Source organism: Aspergillus nomiae, assembly GCF_001204775.2.
Source record: "Aspergillus nomiae NRRL 13137 chromosome Unknown contig00116, whole genome shotgun sequence".
Classification (NCBI taxonomy): domain Eukaryota; kingdom Fungi; phylum Ascomycota; class Eurotiomycetes; order Eurotiales; family Aspergillaceae; genus Aspergillus; species Aspergillus nomiae.
In genome coordinates, this window is record NW_015378171.1 from 34,397 (window position 1) to 52,047 (window position 17,651).

A 17,651-nucleotide genomic window follows, 5' to 3' on the forward strand; every position below is an offset into this window, starting at 1 on the left:
GAACACTCCTTATTATCGAAGCTTTGCTCAAGAAGTGAATCTTATACCCCCCTTGAAAACGAGTGTAAACTGGCATATAGTAAATTGTTGCAAGGTTATAACCTGGGATTGATAATGTATATGATCCGTGAGCATGAAATCCGAGTAGCTCAGATCAAAAGGTTCTAAGATGCCACACAACAATCATATATCACCAAAATAACGACTCATCTTAATAGCTATGCAAGTAAGTGAATACTCACCTAGACTGTTTCTCTAGCTCTAAAAAGGCATAAGCCGAGTCGACAACACTCTCCTCAAGACCACGATACCGAAGTCCAAGTATTCTCTGGGATTTGCGGGCATCAGGTGTATATAACTCAACATCCCCAAACCCCGATCCGGGCTTTCCGAGAGGCACACGGTCCTTCACCTCAGGGACCTTCTCTCGCCAAATGTCTGCAATTTGCTGATAGCTATAATTTCCAGCACAAATGAAGAAACGTTCGCCACCAGCCTCTGAAACTTCGTACGCTTTCAAATGGGCCTGCGCAACGTCTCTTACATCGACCCAAGACCAGAATCCATTGTCAGGTATGGAGCCACTTGGCTTCGAGTCCGGAGACATCAGCCGGTATAAATCAGCAGAGGTGACATTCAATTGCGACACATGCGTAGCGATGATATTAGGGCCGTAGATAATAGGCGGCAAGATGGTCACGAGGTCAAAGGAAGTATTCTCGTCTCTGACAAAGTTCCACGCAGCACGCTCTGCCACTTTTTTCGCGGCAAGGTACGCTTGCAGATTGGTGGTGCCTTCGCTCACAGCCTCTTCGTAGGTCATGGGGTTCCAGTCTTTCTCGGAGTACACATGACCGGGCCACGTACCTTTGGACATGTCGATCATGGAAGCAAAGGAAGAGGTAATGACTATGCGTTTGATCTGAGGTGCGTGCTTCCGAGCGGACTGGAGGATGTTGATAGTCCCATTGATAGCAGGCTGCACAATATCTCGCTTGTTATTCTCTGTTTCAATTGCGCCTGGACAAGCTGTATGCATGATTCCGTCGACACCTTTCACTGCTTCGTCGAAGGCGCCGTCTTCAACAATGTCGGGGACGATGGCAAAGCTTAGCTCTTCGCTGTATCGTGGAAATGTGCGCTTGACCTTCTCCGCCGTAGCTGCAGAGCGTACTGTTCCTCTGACATGATATCCGGCGGAAATAAAAGCTTCAATAATATGAGCGGCCACGAAGCCGGAAGCCCCTGTCACAAGAATGGTTTTGGGTGTCTGCATTGTAGAGCGGGAGTGTGCAGAGCTGGATGTCTGATTCAGTTAAGTAAACTTACTGTGCTGGCTTGCTTTTTAAACCAGTTGAAGAAGTTGAGCCCCTTATATCTGTACAATTGAACCACCGGTACCGGGGAGTCGATCGCTGATTAGAATATTTCAAATAAGCCACCCTCGCTTATAAACTAACCGCGGACATTCTATAGTACTGAAATTGCGAGCCATATAACCCTAAAAGGAAAGCCAAGGCTGGAAATCCAGGAAGTAAACGGACTTAAGACTTTGTGTTTCAGACATTTAAGCGACATAGACCCGCTCTATTTCGAGCCAAGAAGCTTAACGGCGGGTTGCATGGTCTAGACTTCACATATACATAGGCTCAGAGAAACTGTCAACTAAAATGCACACCAATACATTATGCCATTGTGTCCTATGTATGAGCTTACGCCGTGTCTGCTACAAAGGTTCAACCCGATGTATCATCGCTGCGGTTATACCAAAAAGTCATATGAAATAGATGATGGATGGCTACCTTTAAAGTTGTTAACCTCGGTGGATCCGAATAAATATCGGACCCGGAAGCAGCCTTAGGGCCTCGGCAGGCGACCTTCCGGGTTCCGCTCCTGGTTGAAGGGGGGTTCCCGAAACGGAGTTAATGCTAAAATCCGGTCAGGTCCTATAGAACATACCAGATAGCGTCATTGTTGTCTCACAATAGCTACTACGCACTCCCAATGCGTGTCGTAGTCCCCAGTGAGCCTAGCAGCCACACGTCACTCCCGTTCCAGATAAGTGCTAGTGTCACTCGCACTCGCACTCACTTCTTAAGAGTTTGGGCTATCTGTGAGTATCCGCTTGCCATTAGCTCTTGCTAGTCTATTACTATCTAGCTCAGAACATAGAAATGGAGTTATTGACATTTTCCAGGCCTTCATCCTGATTGTCCTGCTTTCAATCGCAGGTAGAGCAAGAAACACTGAAGTCAACATGAACAAGATCGCAGGAAGTGTATTCCAGCCCCACCACCCAGAGGATATGTAGTCCCAGAATCGACGGCAACTGGTGGCATATCACCAAAAGTGCCGTACATTTCCGGGAGGTCCGCGGTTCTGGTATTGCTTTCACATGCCTGCATTAACTCGAAGTCACATAATACCGCTGGTTATGTGTTGCTATTGTATAACACATCATGGGCCCCACAGTTGACTTAAATGACTTCAATCCCCTCAAAACTTTTATCACCTTATTTATACCGAGTCCTACATGCTCTTTCGCGGAGCCGCGCATGTGTTCGCAGACCATGTCTAGGCGGACTCCGTGGAACCTACTTAGTATGGCGATATATCCCTTAGGAAAGATTGGCGAGCGAGCAATAGCTCCATGGCTGTACATCAGGGGAAAGAACTCGTATCCACCTGGTCTCGTAGTCTGTATCTTCTGATAGGTAAGATACTCATCCCGACAGCTGGAGAGTGGTTGATTAACACCAAGTACAGCAGTAATATGGACGTTCGTGACAAACCGTTCATAGAGATCCTCCCCCCAGCACTTCGCAATCTTAGCAATTGCCGGTTTCCCATCCCATAAGACTTCAAATTTCGCTTTGTCGCCCATAGTACGGACCACGCTGGTGCAGTTAGCCACGGTAATGGATGTGCGAGTACCATTACTATCACCATCAGCAAACAGTATTGACTGGTTTCCCATGGGGTCGCTAATATCACCCGGTGCAGCCATCTGATTTTGCAACGGAGATGGGCGCATCGAAGCATATGTATGGGGCTGTGTTCGTATTCTTAGCTATATTTACCATCTAGTTAGCCCAGTCCTCGTCACCATTGTCGGGCCGTATTACGACTCACTTGTGCCAAGGAAAACCCATCCGGCTCATTATCACTGAGTTAACATCCTGGTTTGATTCGGTGCACAGGCCACCAGGATGGTTATGCCTGGCTGTGCGATTCCCAAGGCGCCGATATTGTGGGTTGGCTCTGTGGATATCACTAAAACCAGCAAGCCCCTCCATATCTACTTATATCTACGGACGCTCATGAGGAGAGCTGTTGTTGCGAAGTGGCCGCTATCAGCCTCTGTATATATCCCACCCTTTTCACTTGGGCAACCACCCGATGTACTTGGCCACCACTCCGATCCAGCATTCTTCCATAGATGCGATCGACTTTTCAGCGTCCTCTGGCTCTAGCTATTGGGCAGGTTGCTGTCAACAGGTCTTTCGAATTTCGCCGCAATGGTTATCGATATGAGGGTCTTTTGTTAGAATTGTTTGGATGAGAGGATATCTAACTCATCCTTCATTTATCAACCGTTATCTCATTTCCCGGCAATTATTTTGTGGGCGGACGTCATAAGGACATTCTCCCAAGATAATTTAGAAGCCTTAAACCGGAAGGCCTTTCGTCAGTGGGAGTGACTTTGGAAAATATAGTGCAATTTACATCCGGTGTTGGTCATACTGAACTCATCACCACGTAAGGGGCACAGTGAATGAAAAATAACTTATCTGCTTGACAAACATAGGGATCTCTCCTTTTTATTGTACTAACCTCCTCATTACACCCAAATCATCCGCCTCGAATCAGCGTGATGGACTGTACAATATGCAATAAACCCATTGACTCGAGGAGACGGGGCTTTTGGTTCGACACATTTCGAGCTGGTATGACCTCCAATAAGAAGGGTTTAAGGGACCGAGAAGATTCTCATTGTCCCGTACATGGTATACCTTAGATTGCAACTGATGGTTATACAGTGTATAAGGCTGGGAAAAGTGTCTGGCTCTCTGACATTGCGACCATCGAAATTACTCAGTTGGGCGCCTATTACGTTAATCTGACAGTCCAATCCCAAGAACCCCTGGAGGAACCTATATATCGGAATAACGTGGTACTCAGACTCGGAAGCACCGCCTTGCAGGTGTTGTTAATGCATGATGCTTGCTGGAAGATTCTGGAGGTGCACCTGCGAAGGCCAATATCCCTGGCACAGCTATATGAGGCTCTACGCATTTTGAAGCTGCCTCCCACTCCTACTGGGCATTTCCAATCGGAGCATCAGTCACCATCAGAAGTGATCGAATTCTCGAACCTTTTACCGGCTCCTAACCCTCTACCGAAGCGAAGTATTAGGGTGCGCAGGCTGCAAAAAGCGCGTACTGAAGGAAATGCAGATGCCTTCCACGCCTTGCCTCAAGAACTCCGCCAGGAGATCGCGTCGTACCTACCCACGTCCGATTTCTATAATCTTCGTCTTGCATCTCGATCTATGGGCGGAATTTTCTTTAGTCAATCCTTCTGGAAAACTCGATTTGAATATCACGGCGATCGCTATTTTCTCGGGTCTCCTGACAGGAGTCACCCAAAACTATCACGAAGAGGAAACTGGCACCTCTTATATTACTGGACACGTGAGAAAGTCTTATCACAAAGGCTATGCGAGAGGCGAGATATCTGGTGGCGTTGTCGTTTGATTAGTGGTTTCATGGACACTAGGCTCTCGCTTCCGGGCGTAGAATGCTACAGAGCCATGACTGACTTGCTTTGGCAGTATCTACCCCTTTCTCAGTCTTTCTTGGGTTCTGATGTTTACGGCACCACAGTCACCTATAGTAGATACTTTTCACTTCCACATTCCTTGAAACAAATCGCGGTGTCCGTTCTGGGGGATACGCGCAAAACCTGCATAACGGGTATGGAATTCATTGGGGAAGTTGAAACAGTGAAAATAGGATACATAAGCTCTCGGGACCGTATAATACGAGATATCGGACCCTTCCGACGTATCAAGATAGCGTGGTCGAGGGAAGGAGTTTACGCTATTAAGTTGAAGACCAATGCAACACACTGTTCATGGATAGGGACAGTCCCAAACACTTGTTGCATGTGTGATCTGAGCGTTGAGTCTAATGTGGTTGCTATGCGAATGGAATTCGATGTAGGTGTGCCTTCCGATGAAGCAGTGAGTATCACCTTGCATGGCCTAACACTATGGACAGGACTTCAGAATCGTTAGACTGGGTCTTGGTTTTGTCCCCCAGAGCTAACTCAAAGATATCAATTCTGCGACCATTTACTATCATTCTGGGTTTTTCTTCTTATTGCCCCCTCGGTGTCATCTTTCAGCGGAGGGTGCTAGTGTTTATCTTATAATAGCCGGCAATGAACAGTGCTTTAGCACCTATCCTATACTACTACGTGCTTTTGCCATTTCCGGTACCATCAGACCAGCTCGCGCGTTGTGGTAAGTGTGCCTATGAAAGATATCATTGGACGGGCATATCAATTAGCATAGAAACATTTCCCACAAGAAAGCTCTTACAATTGTGTTAGCTGATTAAAAGTCAAGATTGTCTTTTTACCTCCATATCCAGTAAGTAGATCAATTTAGGCTAAACTGGAGAGCTCTCTCCTACCACGAGGAGTGGACTTTGATCTGTCCTGGCACAACAAACCGCGAATCCTAATCTATAATCCCGAAAAGGCAAATTCCCGATGCCCAAATTGGTTTTCCCTCCAATCAGCACACCATGAACTACAACGTCCTGCAGAATCGATGATATGAATCCATCATGCCTCCGCACCCGTCGGTGCGGGGGCGGGGAACCCTAGATTACCATCAGTCAGACCACCATACTATGTTGCTCCAGACTATTTCTACTGCGGCTGATCCCATACCAGGGTTCTGCACAATGCCTTACCAGAATGGTACCCAATATTTTTTATCTGTCTTTGCTGCCAGTGGCGCTGGGGCATCCGCGCCTGCAATCGCGGTTGGACAATGGGCTTGCCCGGACGCCTCAGATGGGGTATGAATCGGTAACCCTTATGGCTTGAGTGAAGCTGACGATGCAGGTGGAACACATACAACCACTACTCATGTTCCCCAAACGAATCCATCGTACGCTCTAATGCCCAGGCCTTGGTCGATTTAGGATTAGCCTCGCTAGGGTATCGGTATGTCACCACCGACTGTGGGTGGACCGTTGCAGATCGACTGCCTGACGGATCCTTGACCTGGAATGAGACCTTGTTCCCGGAAGGCTTTCCCGCGCTGGGAAAGTATCTTCACGACCTCGACCTTCTTTTCGGGGTTTATGGGGATTCGGGAATCAAGCTGTGCGGCAGTCCTCCCGACAATGTCGGCAGTCTATGTGTGTGTTTCCATGATGCCTAATCACTAAGTGCTAATAGCTTTTTGATAGACCACGAAGAGCAAGATGCTAAGACTTTTGCATCTTGGGGGGCGGACTCGCTGAAATGTGCGGTGATTTCCCTCTTCGCACCGTCAGCTACTAATGTTCTATGGGTGTAGACGATAACTGCTATTCCGACGCGGCGACCGACTATCCAAACGTAAACTACGAACCGGGCACGTCGCCGCAGCCAAGATTCGAAATCATGTCGCGCGCCCTAGTCGCGCAGAACCGCTCCATCCTTTTCCAGGTTTGTGAATGGGGGATTGATTTCCCAGCACTGTGGGCACCTGCGCTAGGGCACTCATGGAGAATCGGCAACGATATCATCCCCCACTGGAGGTCGATCTTCAGAACGTTGAACCAAGCTGTGCCTCAAACTAGCTTTGCTGGACCTGGCCAATGGCCCGATCTGGATATGCTTTTGGTGGGCAACGGTATATTCTCAATTCCAGAAGAACAGACTCACTTTTCTCTCTGGGCGATTCTCAAGAGTCCCTTGACTATCGGAGCGGCGTTGAAGGACGACAAGACTGCCATAAGCGATGAGTCCGTGCAGATATTGAAACAGGAAGATGTGATTGGTTACAATCAGGACTCACTGGGTGTGAGTGCCAGTCTCCGGCGACGCTGGTCAGATGAAGGCTATGAAGTATGGAGTGGGCCGTTATCCGGTGACCGTACTGTAGCGGCTTTGATCAATTGGAAGAACGAGTCGAGGGATCTTACTCTGGATCTCCCTGATATTGGGCTACAGTACGCTGGCACGGTGAAGAATATCTGGGATAGCTCTACCGCTCAAGATGTTAAGACCTCCTATACAGCAAGGGTCGAGGGACACGGAACGATACTGCTCGAGCTTCAGGATACTGCACTTTCCGGACATTATCTGAGCGACACGTTCGCTACATCAGCTGGGCGAGTGATGGCCCAATGCCTTATTTTTAGTGCTAATCTAACGCTGCTATCAGGTCTTCGACCACATTTAAATCGATCTACGGTGTCACCACAAGTACCAAGTACAACATTACGGTAAAACTATCCGGCGAGGGCTCCTCTAAAAATGTGAGCATCCAATCGACGGCAAGTAATAGGACAATTACGGCACGGGTCTCAGCATCGGGCAACGAGGCATCTGCACAGATACCCCTAGTAGCTGGATCATCGAACTCCATTACAGTCATGTCCTCGCAGTCCGTCGAGTCAATCATAATCACCCCTCCCAATGGCACATATTACCCAAATACGGTCTTCACAACAACCGGAGATGCACAATCTGTCTCCTGTGGCGCAGGATATTGTCAGCCAATTGGCTCCAAGATAGGGAACATCAGTGCGAACAGCACAGCTCGGGCTGTGATCCCCGCCACTGCCGGAACGAAGTATCTGGCAATCGACTACATCAATAATGAGGTTGCATTTGACTCGTCCTGGGATTGGGGTTCTAACTCGAGAAACCTGACTGTCAGCGTTAATGGTAATAAGCCAGTCAGAGTCGAGGTCCCCTTGAGTGGTCAACATAGCGAGTTGTTTGGGCCTGGTAAAGGGTGGTGGGATGCGGCGACGATTGGGGTATTGACTGGGGGATGGAAGGATGGAGACAATGACGTTGTCATCGGCAACGAGGGTGGTGAGAATGGATTCACGTCCTATGGGCCTGACTTTGTTGGCTTGAGGGTACTGTAGTTAGACGTAGATATACTCGGGCTACTTTTGTAAGGTAGAACACCTATCAAGCCTTACGCACTGTTCTAAGGCTTAGCACACCTCATACTGAATACACAAAGCTAGCTTGGCTTGTTGAGTCATTATCACCTCCAACTAAAAGTCACGAACAGAGAGGGTTCAATCCAACTCACTAGTCACAAGAGCCGTCATAGATCCTACGGGTCCCAAATGAAGATCTAGTTCTCGCTTTCTCAAGACCTCTGCCCGTTTTTAATCCTTAATCAACGCCTCAAATCCATGAAACAAGTCTCTCTTCAGGTCCTCCAAATACTCCACCCCAACACTAACCCGAAGAAGTGTCGCTTCGCCGATGCATCCACCAGCGTCCTCCATTCTATCTGACTCTCCACACCACCAAGCTAGTCGCGTGTTGGAACAGACGCAACAAGCCCGTCAATTCACGACTCATCTCCTCCGTCTTCATCACAATAGCAAACACCGGCCCAAAGCCATTCGGCATCTGTTCCCGCAACCAATCCATATCCCTCTCCTGGAGACTCGCATGTCTCACAGCAGCGACGGTCTTCTTAACCACATTATCGGCCTCGCTCTTCAAGCACTCATCGAGCCAGCGAACTAAACCTGTAGCATTCTCACTCTGCCGCTGTACCCGCAACTCCAGCGTCCGAAGACTCCGCAGTCCAAGCCACACCTCCATACTACCGAGCACACTACCGAGAATAGTCCGCTGTTCATGTAAAGTCTTGAACCACGTTTCTTCTCTCGCAGGCGGGATCGACAACGTCCCGCACAGAAGATCATGATGACCACCGAAATACTTGGTCCCACTGTGCATTATGATGTCTGCGCCCAGCGCAAACGGATCCTGGAGACCTGGCGGGCCGAACGTCGAGTCAATTACCAGGTATGCTCCGCGTTTGTGAGCCTCGTCTGCAAACCGTCGGATACTGAGTGCTTCTCCTGTTGGGTTAATTGGCGTTTCGAGGTGGATTACGTCGCCTTCTTCGAGAGCATCAAGCTGGTCGAGTCGCAGAATTTCACAGCCCGTCAGCTGTTGGTGCAGAGTGGCTACCTGGCGACTGCCGTAGTACCCGTCGCCGATGGCTATGCGCTTCGGTTTGAGAAATACGAGGTATGCATGCACCGCGGCCAGGCCGGAGGCGTAGGTTAATGTTGGGCCGCGGATGAGTGCGGATAAGACTGTTTCTAGCCGGTTGCGCGTCGGAGTGCGGTCTCGGGAGTAACAGAAGCTCCCAAGCTGTGTCTGTTAGTGCTCATGCCATTGTGTTTGTGTATGGGTGATGGAGGATTGCTACTGGGTGACATACTGCTGGCCCGGGTGGAGATTCCTCTTGGTCCGCATTGTACAGATACCGGAAGGTTGTGCTGAGATGAATTGGCGGGGCAATATCTGATTCTCCGTCTAGGCCATTGTCGGCATGGAGTGCCTGGGTGGCAAGGCTGTCGTCGGGCATTGTTGGTATGGTGTTCACGTAGAACTGGGATGCAGCATACCGCAATGTGAGGCCGTACAAGTATATATCATAGCGTGTGAATTGCAAAGCTTGCGTGGACTGACTCGGCTATCATCGGTATCAAAGATACAGATGATCATAGATAAGACTATGAGTCAAACAAAAGCTTAAGCGCTTTCCTGAAACGGAAGTCGATATTCAGAAACGAAGTTGAAAAGAACTCGAGTCTACTCAACCGCAGACTGTCACAACATGACCTTTAATGAAAGGTTCATAACACTCCAAAGGTTATTTTGTACAAAATATGCTTTGAGATTGACTGGACCTGTAGTGATGTAGAATCAAGGAATAGTAGACAAGCCGAACTGTATACTGAGTGGATCTGACAAGTCGGTGACTTCGGCATATGCGCAAACGCCGAAGTGGTCCCACCAGACGCCGACCCTCATATAGGCAATGGCCCATAATGTCATTCTTATAAAATCTCTAACTGGAGCGAGAGCGATAATGATTTGTACAATACCACCCACCTTTAGCTACTCGCCCACATGGATACCATGTTGCTAGCATATCACGACTTGTGGAGCTCGCCGATGTCTCATAAAATTTGCCAAGTGCGGCATCCGGCCCAGAGCCCGCATAGCCCTAACAGAACGACTTGTAGCACAGCACCAAGAACAGCTTGGGAACAGACTTGAAGAGATAAATAGTAGTTTCAGCCATATCAGTGTAGTATTGCCTGACAGCAACCAAAACAATAAGTCTATCCAAGCAAAGTGCCTCCACGGAAAACATCCTGAATATGCAACCCATCATCCTCTACTCTCACCCTTACGGTCCAAACCCCTGGAAGGTAGCCATCATCCTCGAAGAGCTAAACCTCCCGTACGAAACCCGCTTCGTGAGCTTTCAAGACGTCAAAAAAGGACCTTTTATCAAGCTGAACCCAAACGGCCGTCTGCCCGCCATCGAAGACCCCAACAAAGACATAACTCTCTGGGAATCCGGCGCGATCGTGGAATACCTTCTCGATAACTACGACATCGAACACAAGCTCAGCTACACTGACTTTGCTGCCAAATATGAAACCAAGGCATGGCTGCATTTCCAAATGTCAGGTCAAGGCCCGTACTACGGACAGGCAGGCTGGTTCAACCGCGCCCATCCAGAACGTCTCTCTAGTGTCATTGAGCGGTATGGCAATGAGATCCGTCGTGTGACTGGTGTCCTGGACTCTGTTTTGAAGAACAGAGAGTGGCTGGTTGGGGATAAGTGCACCTATGTCGATCTATGCTTTATGCCTTGGCAACGCTGGGCGTCGAAGTATGCGACAGATGCGGAGAATTTGGATAAGGATTTCCCTCATGCTGCGGCGTGGTTTAAGAAGTTGAGTGAGAGGCCTTCCGTTAAGAAGGTTTTCGCGGATCAGGATCATGCGATCGAAGAGTCGACGGGCTTGTAAGGAAAATATATACGTGGCTCTGGTTCTTTGCACAGCAGCCTCTTTGAACTTAATGATGATGTGGTATTGTCATAAATGGTATACCGGAATCATGGCTCGTTATAGTAGTCAATATTATATCATGCCCTGACTTCATCTGTTATTTCATGATTAAATGAACTCTTCCGTGTGGGTGATGGAAATCTGTGGCCCAACATAGATGTATAACACGCTGGACGGTTTCAGAAATAAGATTCAACAACTGCAATGGAGACAGTTAAGTAACATTGTCTAAGATTCAGGTGGATTTGGTTTGAAAAACGCTATATGCCAGTTATACAATGGAGAGAACTTCGTATATAGAATTCGTCATCATAAAATCAGGTTACGCAACAAGGCTAAAAGGATCGCTGTAAGACTGGTTCATATCTCCCGCACTCTATCCAAATACGATGGTCCTCACTTCAATACTTTCCCTCGCCTTGGCATCAGGGGCCGTGCGAGGATCCACGAAGGCCGTGTGAGGTACACGTTCTGCCATGCCCTCCTCAGTATCCGAGCACTTTAGAAGCAGTCTTTCATTATCGTCCACTCCGGAAAGATACTTCCACTCTGCATTTGGATTGTATCTCACGCCCATAATCTCGCCACTAAAGTGAGGATAGCGATGTTCAATCTTGGCGAAATCCGTGTCGCCCAGAGACCCAGCTTTGGCAAAAGCCAGGGGGAACGATTCAACCGCGCCATTTATCGGCCTCCAGACGTTGATAATACGATACCGTCCCTGAAGCAGCTTTTCAGCTTCCTCTGGGTCAGTAACATGCCGACGGACTCGCTGAGCTGCGGACCATCTAGTCTGATCCCCATGTGCTCGCTGGACAGGTTGGCGTGACGCGTTGGGATCGGCTCGTCGGATGGTGTGGTCAAATATGATGATTTTGTGGGCCCCTGGAATCTTTTCGAGGAGTAGCTTTTCTACCTCGGGGTAATATAACTGTTTGACAGCCTCATCGGAATTGAACGTCTCGTATGTAGTTTGCGAAGGGATGCCTTGTAGAACTTGAAATGCGTCGTGGTCTAAAGTGAACTGATCTTCTTGCCCTCGGATATCGGCAATTTGAACTTTATGTGAGACATCACTGTAGTTCCGCTGGGGTTGTCCCTCCGGTGGCTCCTCCACGTAATTGAAGGGTGCGGAGCCATCAGCGGGGTCTTTGAAAAATACTATCTCAGCCTCGACTGGCCCGCGTGGTACTCGTGGGTTGTTTGCTTGTGAGGACATGTCGAGACTGTTTGCTATGCTGATAATGTGGAAAATGAAGTACTAATGACGAGGAAGGTGGCCCGTTTAGTGAGATGATTGAATTGACTGAATTCCAGACGGCTGACATCAATATAAATAGGCACTGATACAGTGATGCATGTTCTAGAAGGGTTGCATGGCATTACTAAGTCGCATCAAGTCGGCCGACGTCATAACCAATGAAGCCCAACGGCGATTGCGCCATGCCGGTGTGATTAGTAAAAGTCTCCGCGCTTTTTCTCCTCATTGGCCTTACTACTATGGGATACCTAAATAATTCCTGCAGTAGAAGTTAGTGTCTAGCGACAAGCATTAACGTGTGTGAGAGCCGATATATGATCTTAGATCACACCTGTGAAATCTCTAATAATATGCTCCTTCAGGGTGCTCTTGATTCATGAGCGAACATAGCTATGTTTTACATATATTATAACCGTACAGTCATTGTTTCCTCAACGCCCTCTTCGTATACCTTTTTCTAAGCTCATTGAGCATACTCCTGAACCTTGGATCATCATTACCACCAAGAATCTCAACAACCTGTTCATCTGACAAAGACTCCATATACGCCCCGTACTCGTCTGCGAACTTCTGAAACAGACTAATATATCTCTCCCTACCAGGATCAGTTATGTCGCAAAGAGATAATCCACCGCGCTTCACCTACTCAGGGTAGCGTCCATCGTCACCCGAATCATCCCGGAGACATCGTTCATATATATCCTTCAAATGCATCAATACCAGACAGCCACCAAAAAGCTGACCAATATCATCTAGACCCTCGCCAGCCCGTTCAGGCACGATCCGGAAGCGGTGTTCTTTGAACGTATGCAAGCCAACGAGCAGTCTGCATAGTTGACGAATTGGAAGCTCACGAAGTGTGTCATCGTACAGCATGCTTTCGTGCTCAAGACTAATCTGATACTCGGTAGTTAGCCACCTTCCCTGCGGATAATGCAGATCTCTGTCAACTCCTTTTATGGGAAAGGAGACAAGCAACTCGGCATAGCTAGTCATACATGAACCGCTTTCTTTGCTGGTCCTTCGTAATTTTCGTCAACGGAGGCGCGTGTGCATGACCACTCGCAAATATCTCTTCCGTACGAGCTAGATAAAAATCCGTCGATATCTGTTTTGGTCAAGGAGTATTCCGGTGATTGGCATAGTAGAATCGCGCGGACGGAGAGACGTTTTGTGGATGATTTGAGGAAGAGCCCGTAGACAGCCGCAACGACGGTTGCTAGGGTGGAGTTATTCGTTATCAGGTAGGTGACACCATAGCTGACGAGAGTTTCCATTCTCTTACTCGGAGATTAACAAACATGCAGGACAAGCGAAGATATGATAAGGAAGAAGAAAGAAAATGCGAGATAAACGGACTAAAGATGTGTGCGATATTGGATCATGATCAGATGAACTAACAGATACGAGGAACGTGACCAAGAAGAGGTCATTTTTCGTATCCACATTGTGTAGGCGTGCGCTTGCGTGGCCTTGATTGATTGGCTTCAAGTTACGGTCGACCAGAATATACGTGTTGGTGCGCGCTGGTGAGGCTGGGGTTCAGCATTTTGCTGGTTTTATTCTTCACTCAGAGCACATTGATTTGCCTCAAACTCTATACCATCACTACAGGTGTACGGGAAATTAGGGCTAGCTATTATCCATTCCCTTCTGTTATTTTCTCGCCTTGATATACAGGGCTTATAGAAAATATTCTTGGTAAAAACAAAATAAATCGGCATCAATGTGTGGCCAATACCGTACCGCTTAATTTCTAGAGCAAAAATGTGCCGAGGTAAGGTCTTGCATCAGTATCTCTTAGCCTATTTGACGCCCTTTTTACGATCTGCACCCATGTTAAAGGCACCCAACATATGCTTGGCACAACCATCTCGTTGCAGTGGACCTTCACCCCGAAGATAAGATATAATATTTAATGCTGCCAAAAAAACAAGGAACAACGCCTTACATGGATGCGCCCAGGAGTTAAAGTGTTGGGAAGTTCTAGATTAAGAAAGCTATCTACTCTCCTTCTTTAAAAGTTATTATTACATGCCATTTGGCGCTAATGGATATTCTGCAGCCCTACTCATTGGACTGCATGCCCTAAATCCGTGCGCTATGGTCTTGCTCTGGTATTTATAGAAATCCTTCATCGCCAGTGGTTTTAGTATTCATTGTGGTAGGTATTACACTCGTTCAAATAATGTGGATTATAATAAGCTATTAAATCCGAGCTCGGCTTGTTGATAGTTCTTGGAGTATGCGATTTTCGAGTCGTCTGCTTGTCTTTGGATAGATGTGCAATCCTAGTGGAATAATCCACAATTACTGCCCTCTTAGGCAGTCAATTGAGGTCTCAATCATAAAGAGCATGGATTGGCGGCATTGGAAATCAAGGATCTACGAGCAGCAAGCCTTGAGGGCATGCAAAAGGGAACAGGATATATCCCTTAGTCAATCAAATGTGATTTGATTAACTTGCCATACTATAGAATGCATTGCCATCCAAAATATCGCTCCTCTTTTGTGACTTTAACAAAATAATGTTTAGTGCGCTTGGCTGCTCAGGCTAAGCAAGATGTTGAAGTCAACCCGTAGCTGGTTTTCCTTCCAATCCGTGGGAAAGAAACAGTTCAAAACCATTTCCTCCCTGGTGTCACCCAACATGGGGTGCATTTGACGCCCAAGTCGAGGAGAACGCCTCAGGGGAGACAAAGTACAATGACCGAAACGCCTCTGCAAAAATGAACAGTCGACATAAAACAATGATCGATATACCAACAAGAGCCATTGTAAGATACCACGGCTTGTGGATTTCTGTTTCACGGTTGCCACGGTTTGCCAGCAACCATATTACATTGAGAGCCGTTGGCAACAGGGCCGTTAGAAACGAAGAGATTCTCCATATAAGTTTCTCGACATCTGTGGGGAATGGGAAATTCCACGCAAATAGATGCACAGCGCCAAAAATAAGAGCGCCAACACAGATGCCGAAGTAGATATAGTTTTGTGTTTGGCGATTTACTTTCACAAGATCTCTCCTCGGGTCTGCAACAAATGGAAAAGAATTATATTGAATGCATGGGAGTTGAAAGTCAAGGAATGGAAGGAAGTGTAAGGGGCCGACCTCAACAATCTCCTTAAGTTGATGGATATCGTACTTGAGCTTATGCGCAGAAATATAAACCGGCGTATTTGCATTCTGCGGCTGGGAGATAAGCATATAGTAGGTGACGCACGCACAGACTGCGTACGCCACAGTCATAATTTCCAACTGAGATGCTGATTTATGGTACGCGAATCGCAGTATCAGTTGGACAAGCAGCCAGATTATTTGAACAACTGCAAGGACTTTAATAAGGGAATCACCCTTGTTTTTGTCATCGATCTCCTGGCATGTAATGTTGGGTAGTCGTTCAATAATACCATAATGTCGGGCCATAAGAAGCTGGGGCGCATTTAAAACCCACACACTACCTTCCATGGCGAGAAGATTATAATGTTGGATAGACGATGAGTTGTATACACTTGCTCCGCGGACCATAGAACTGTACTGGGAAAGCATCTCTTCACTCATGGTAGTATGATGGCTGTTTGGCTCCCATGTCGTTTCCCCAAACAAACGATTGAAACGTTGGATTCTCCGGCGATATCGCTCCGAGTGTTGCTAAGGTCGTTGGGGTTCGGTTCTTTGGTTCTGCGTTTTACGGAGCCGGTTGATATATGAGGACTGATATCCCGGCTGGGTGCTCTCTTATCATCCACTATACTTCCTCCCGCATTATCAGGTAGTACTTTTGTAAATTCTTCTTTCTCTAGTGGTGGGTTGCCAGACTGCGGATCGGGCTGGGACAAGATGCTTATCTCTGGGTCGTTTCTGCTTGGCTCGTTGTCCTGGGGGAAACAGATCTGAAAGCCTCCCATGTTGGCGAAAAATGTATGTGATAGACACCAGTCAACTCCATCCTTTTCTGCGAATTCTTGCAAGGGCATTTGGAGCGCCTTGGCAGATGTCAAGTCCAGCATTGCCTTGGTCATGATCATCTCTGGAGCCACTAAGATACTAACCACCCACCTCAGCTTTTGGAAAAAGAGGAATAACTGTCGCCGGGTATGGTGCCAGCCTTTCGGTGTGGGCTTGAACTGAGGGGGAATATTCGGATGAAAGATGGACCAGCAGGAGAGGATGAGAATCGAGCCACAACTCCAAACTATGTCCAGGGTTCCCCGGACATCAGGAGCTGCCACAAACCTACCCGCAGTAGGAGGTAACGTGCAGTTCGGGTAGAAGTGAATCATTTTGGAAGACGTACTCAAGTACGTGGTTGGTTTGACATGAGTAAAGAGGGACATCGAGCACAGCTGGACGCATGCCATTATATAACTGTGATCGGCCCATAGGAAACTAGTTATTTGCTTGGTCTAATAAAGGGGTGTCGACTGTGGCTCGTGCATGGACGATCATTATTCCCTAGCAATCAGTAAATAAAACCAATATTTGCTCGCTCTATCTGATTTGTTGGCGATTACTGCATGCATCTCCCAGCACCCAACAACAGGGACACCCTGTCGCGCTGTGGCTAGCTGAAAAGTTGGGGTGGAAGCCCTCCCCCCCCCACAAGGCCAGATACTGTATGTGCAACAAATTTTCCTTGAGCGAGTGGGGCAACAGACAATCAGCTCGAATTACGTGTGTTGTGACAAGTGGCCGATATGACCTGTCCCGACATTTATTTAACGCGATACGACCAATGAGGCATCTGGAGTGTGAGCCACAGCACCACTGGCAATCCTACTAGGAAGCACCTCATGCACGTCACCGCGAGGGATAGCACTTGTTCAACATCGATCATCATCGTGTAGGATTTTCAGTAGCCACGTGATCTTTATTCGCGCGACATTGTGTATTCCGGAGTATGGTCGTTACTCATTATCTGCGGTGTGTTTTTAGTTGGCTAAGACGGTCGTTTAAGAAAATATTCTTCAATCCTCAGTAGAATAGCCAGTGCTCTACAGATGAATATAAATATGTGTATACCCGCAGTAGGTATGATTTAAAAATAGATATTATAACTGCTGATACCTCAGGAGACGATGTATTGTTGAAAATATATCCATGTCCCACAGATTTTAAGCGGTATATTGGCTACGTGGCTGGTATACAAAATGTTGCTGTCGGGATTCTATCGAATTAATTTGTAGCTTGAAATTCGTTCAGAAGGTCGAGTTTAGAATTGTTACATTTTTTTGTGATTTTC

At 47.5% G+C, this 17,651-nt stretch overlaps 6 protein-coding genes across 6 annotated transcripts; 2 read left to right on the forward strand and 4 right to left on the reverse strand.

Moving 5' to 3' along the window:
* Positions 1-238: 238 nt before the first annotated feature.
* ANOM_005495 (SDR family oxidoreductase) lies at positions 239-1,276 on the reverse strand (the record flags this gene model as incomplete). Its single annotated transcript, XM_015550752.1, has 1 exon — positions 239-1,276. One exon carries the CDS (start codon positions 1,274-1,276, stop codon positions 239-241), a length of 1,038 nt encoding a protein of 345 aa, XP_015407330.1.
* A 4,712-nt stretch (positions 1,277-5,988) lies between these two features.
* Positions 5,989-8,165, forward strand: ANOM_005496 (alpha-galactosidase D; the record flags this gene model as incomplete). The annotated part of the gene is made up of 5 exons (XM_015550753.1): positions 5,989-6,092; positions 6,139-6,437; positions 6,489-6,545; positions 6,599-7,379; positions 7,451-8,165. 5 exons carry the CDS (start codon positions 5,989-5,991, stop codon positions 8,163-8,165), a joined length of 1,956 nt encoding a protein of 651 aa, XP_015407329.1.
* A 376-nt stretch (positions 8,166-8,541) lies between these two features.
* ANOM_005497 (uncharacterized protein) lies at positions 8,542-9,643 on the reverse strand (the record flags this gene model as incomplete). Its single annotated transcript, XM_015550754.1, has 2 exons — positions 8,542-9,426; positions 9,497-9,643. 2 exons carry the CDS (start codon positions 9,641-9,643, stop codon positions 8,542-8,544), a joined length of 1,032 nt encoding a protein of 343 aa, XP_015407328.1.
* An 802-nt stretch (positions 9,644-10,445) lies between these two features.
* Positions 10,446-11,105, forward strand: ANOM_005498 (glutathione S-transferase family protein; the record flags this gene model as incomplete). The annotated part of the gene is made up of 1 exon (XM_015550755.1): positions 10,446-11,105. One exon carries the CDS (start codon positions 10,446-10,448, stop codon positions 11,103-11,105), a length of 660 nt encoding a protein of 219 aa, XP_015407333.1.
* Positions 11,106-11,523: 418 nt separating this feature from the next.
* Positions 11,524-12,366, reverse strand: ANOM_005499 (putative methyltransferase; the record flags this gene model as incomplete). Its single annotated transcript, XM_015550756.1, has 1 exon — positions 11,524-12,366. The coding sequence occupies one exon, from the start codon at positions 12,364-12,366 to the stop codon at positions 11,524-11,526; it is 843 nt and encodes a 280-aa protein (XP_015407332.1).
* A 462-nt stretch (positions 12,367-12,828) lies between these two features.
* On the reverse strand, positions 12,829-13,685 carry ANOM_005500 (uncharacterized protein; the record flags this gene model as incomplete). The annotated part of the gene is made up of 3 exons (XM_015550757.1): positions 12,829-13,003; positions 13,055-13,305; positions 13,407-13,685. 3 exons carry the CDS (start codon positions 13,683-13,685, stop codon positions 12,829-12,831), a joined length of 705 nt encoding a protein of 234 aa, XP_015407342.1.
* Positions 13,686-17,651: the final 3,966 nt, after the last annotated feature.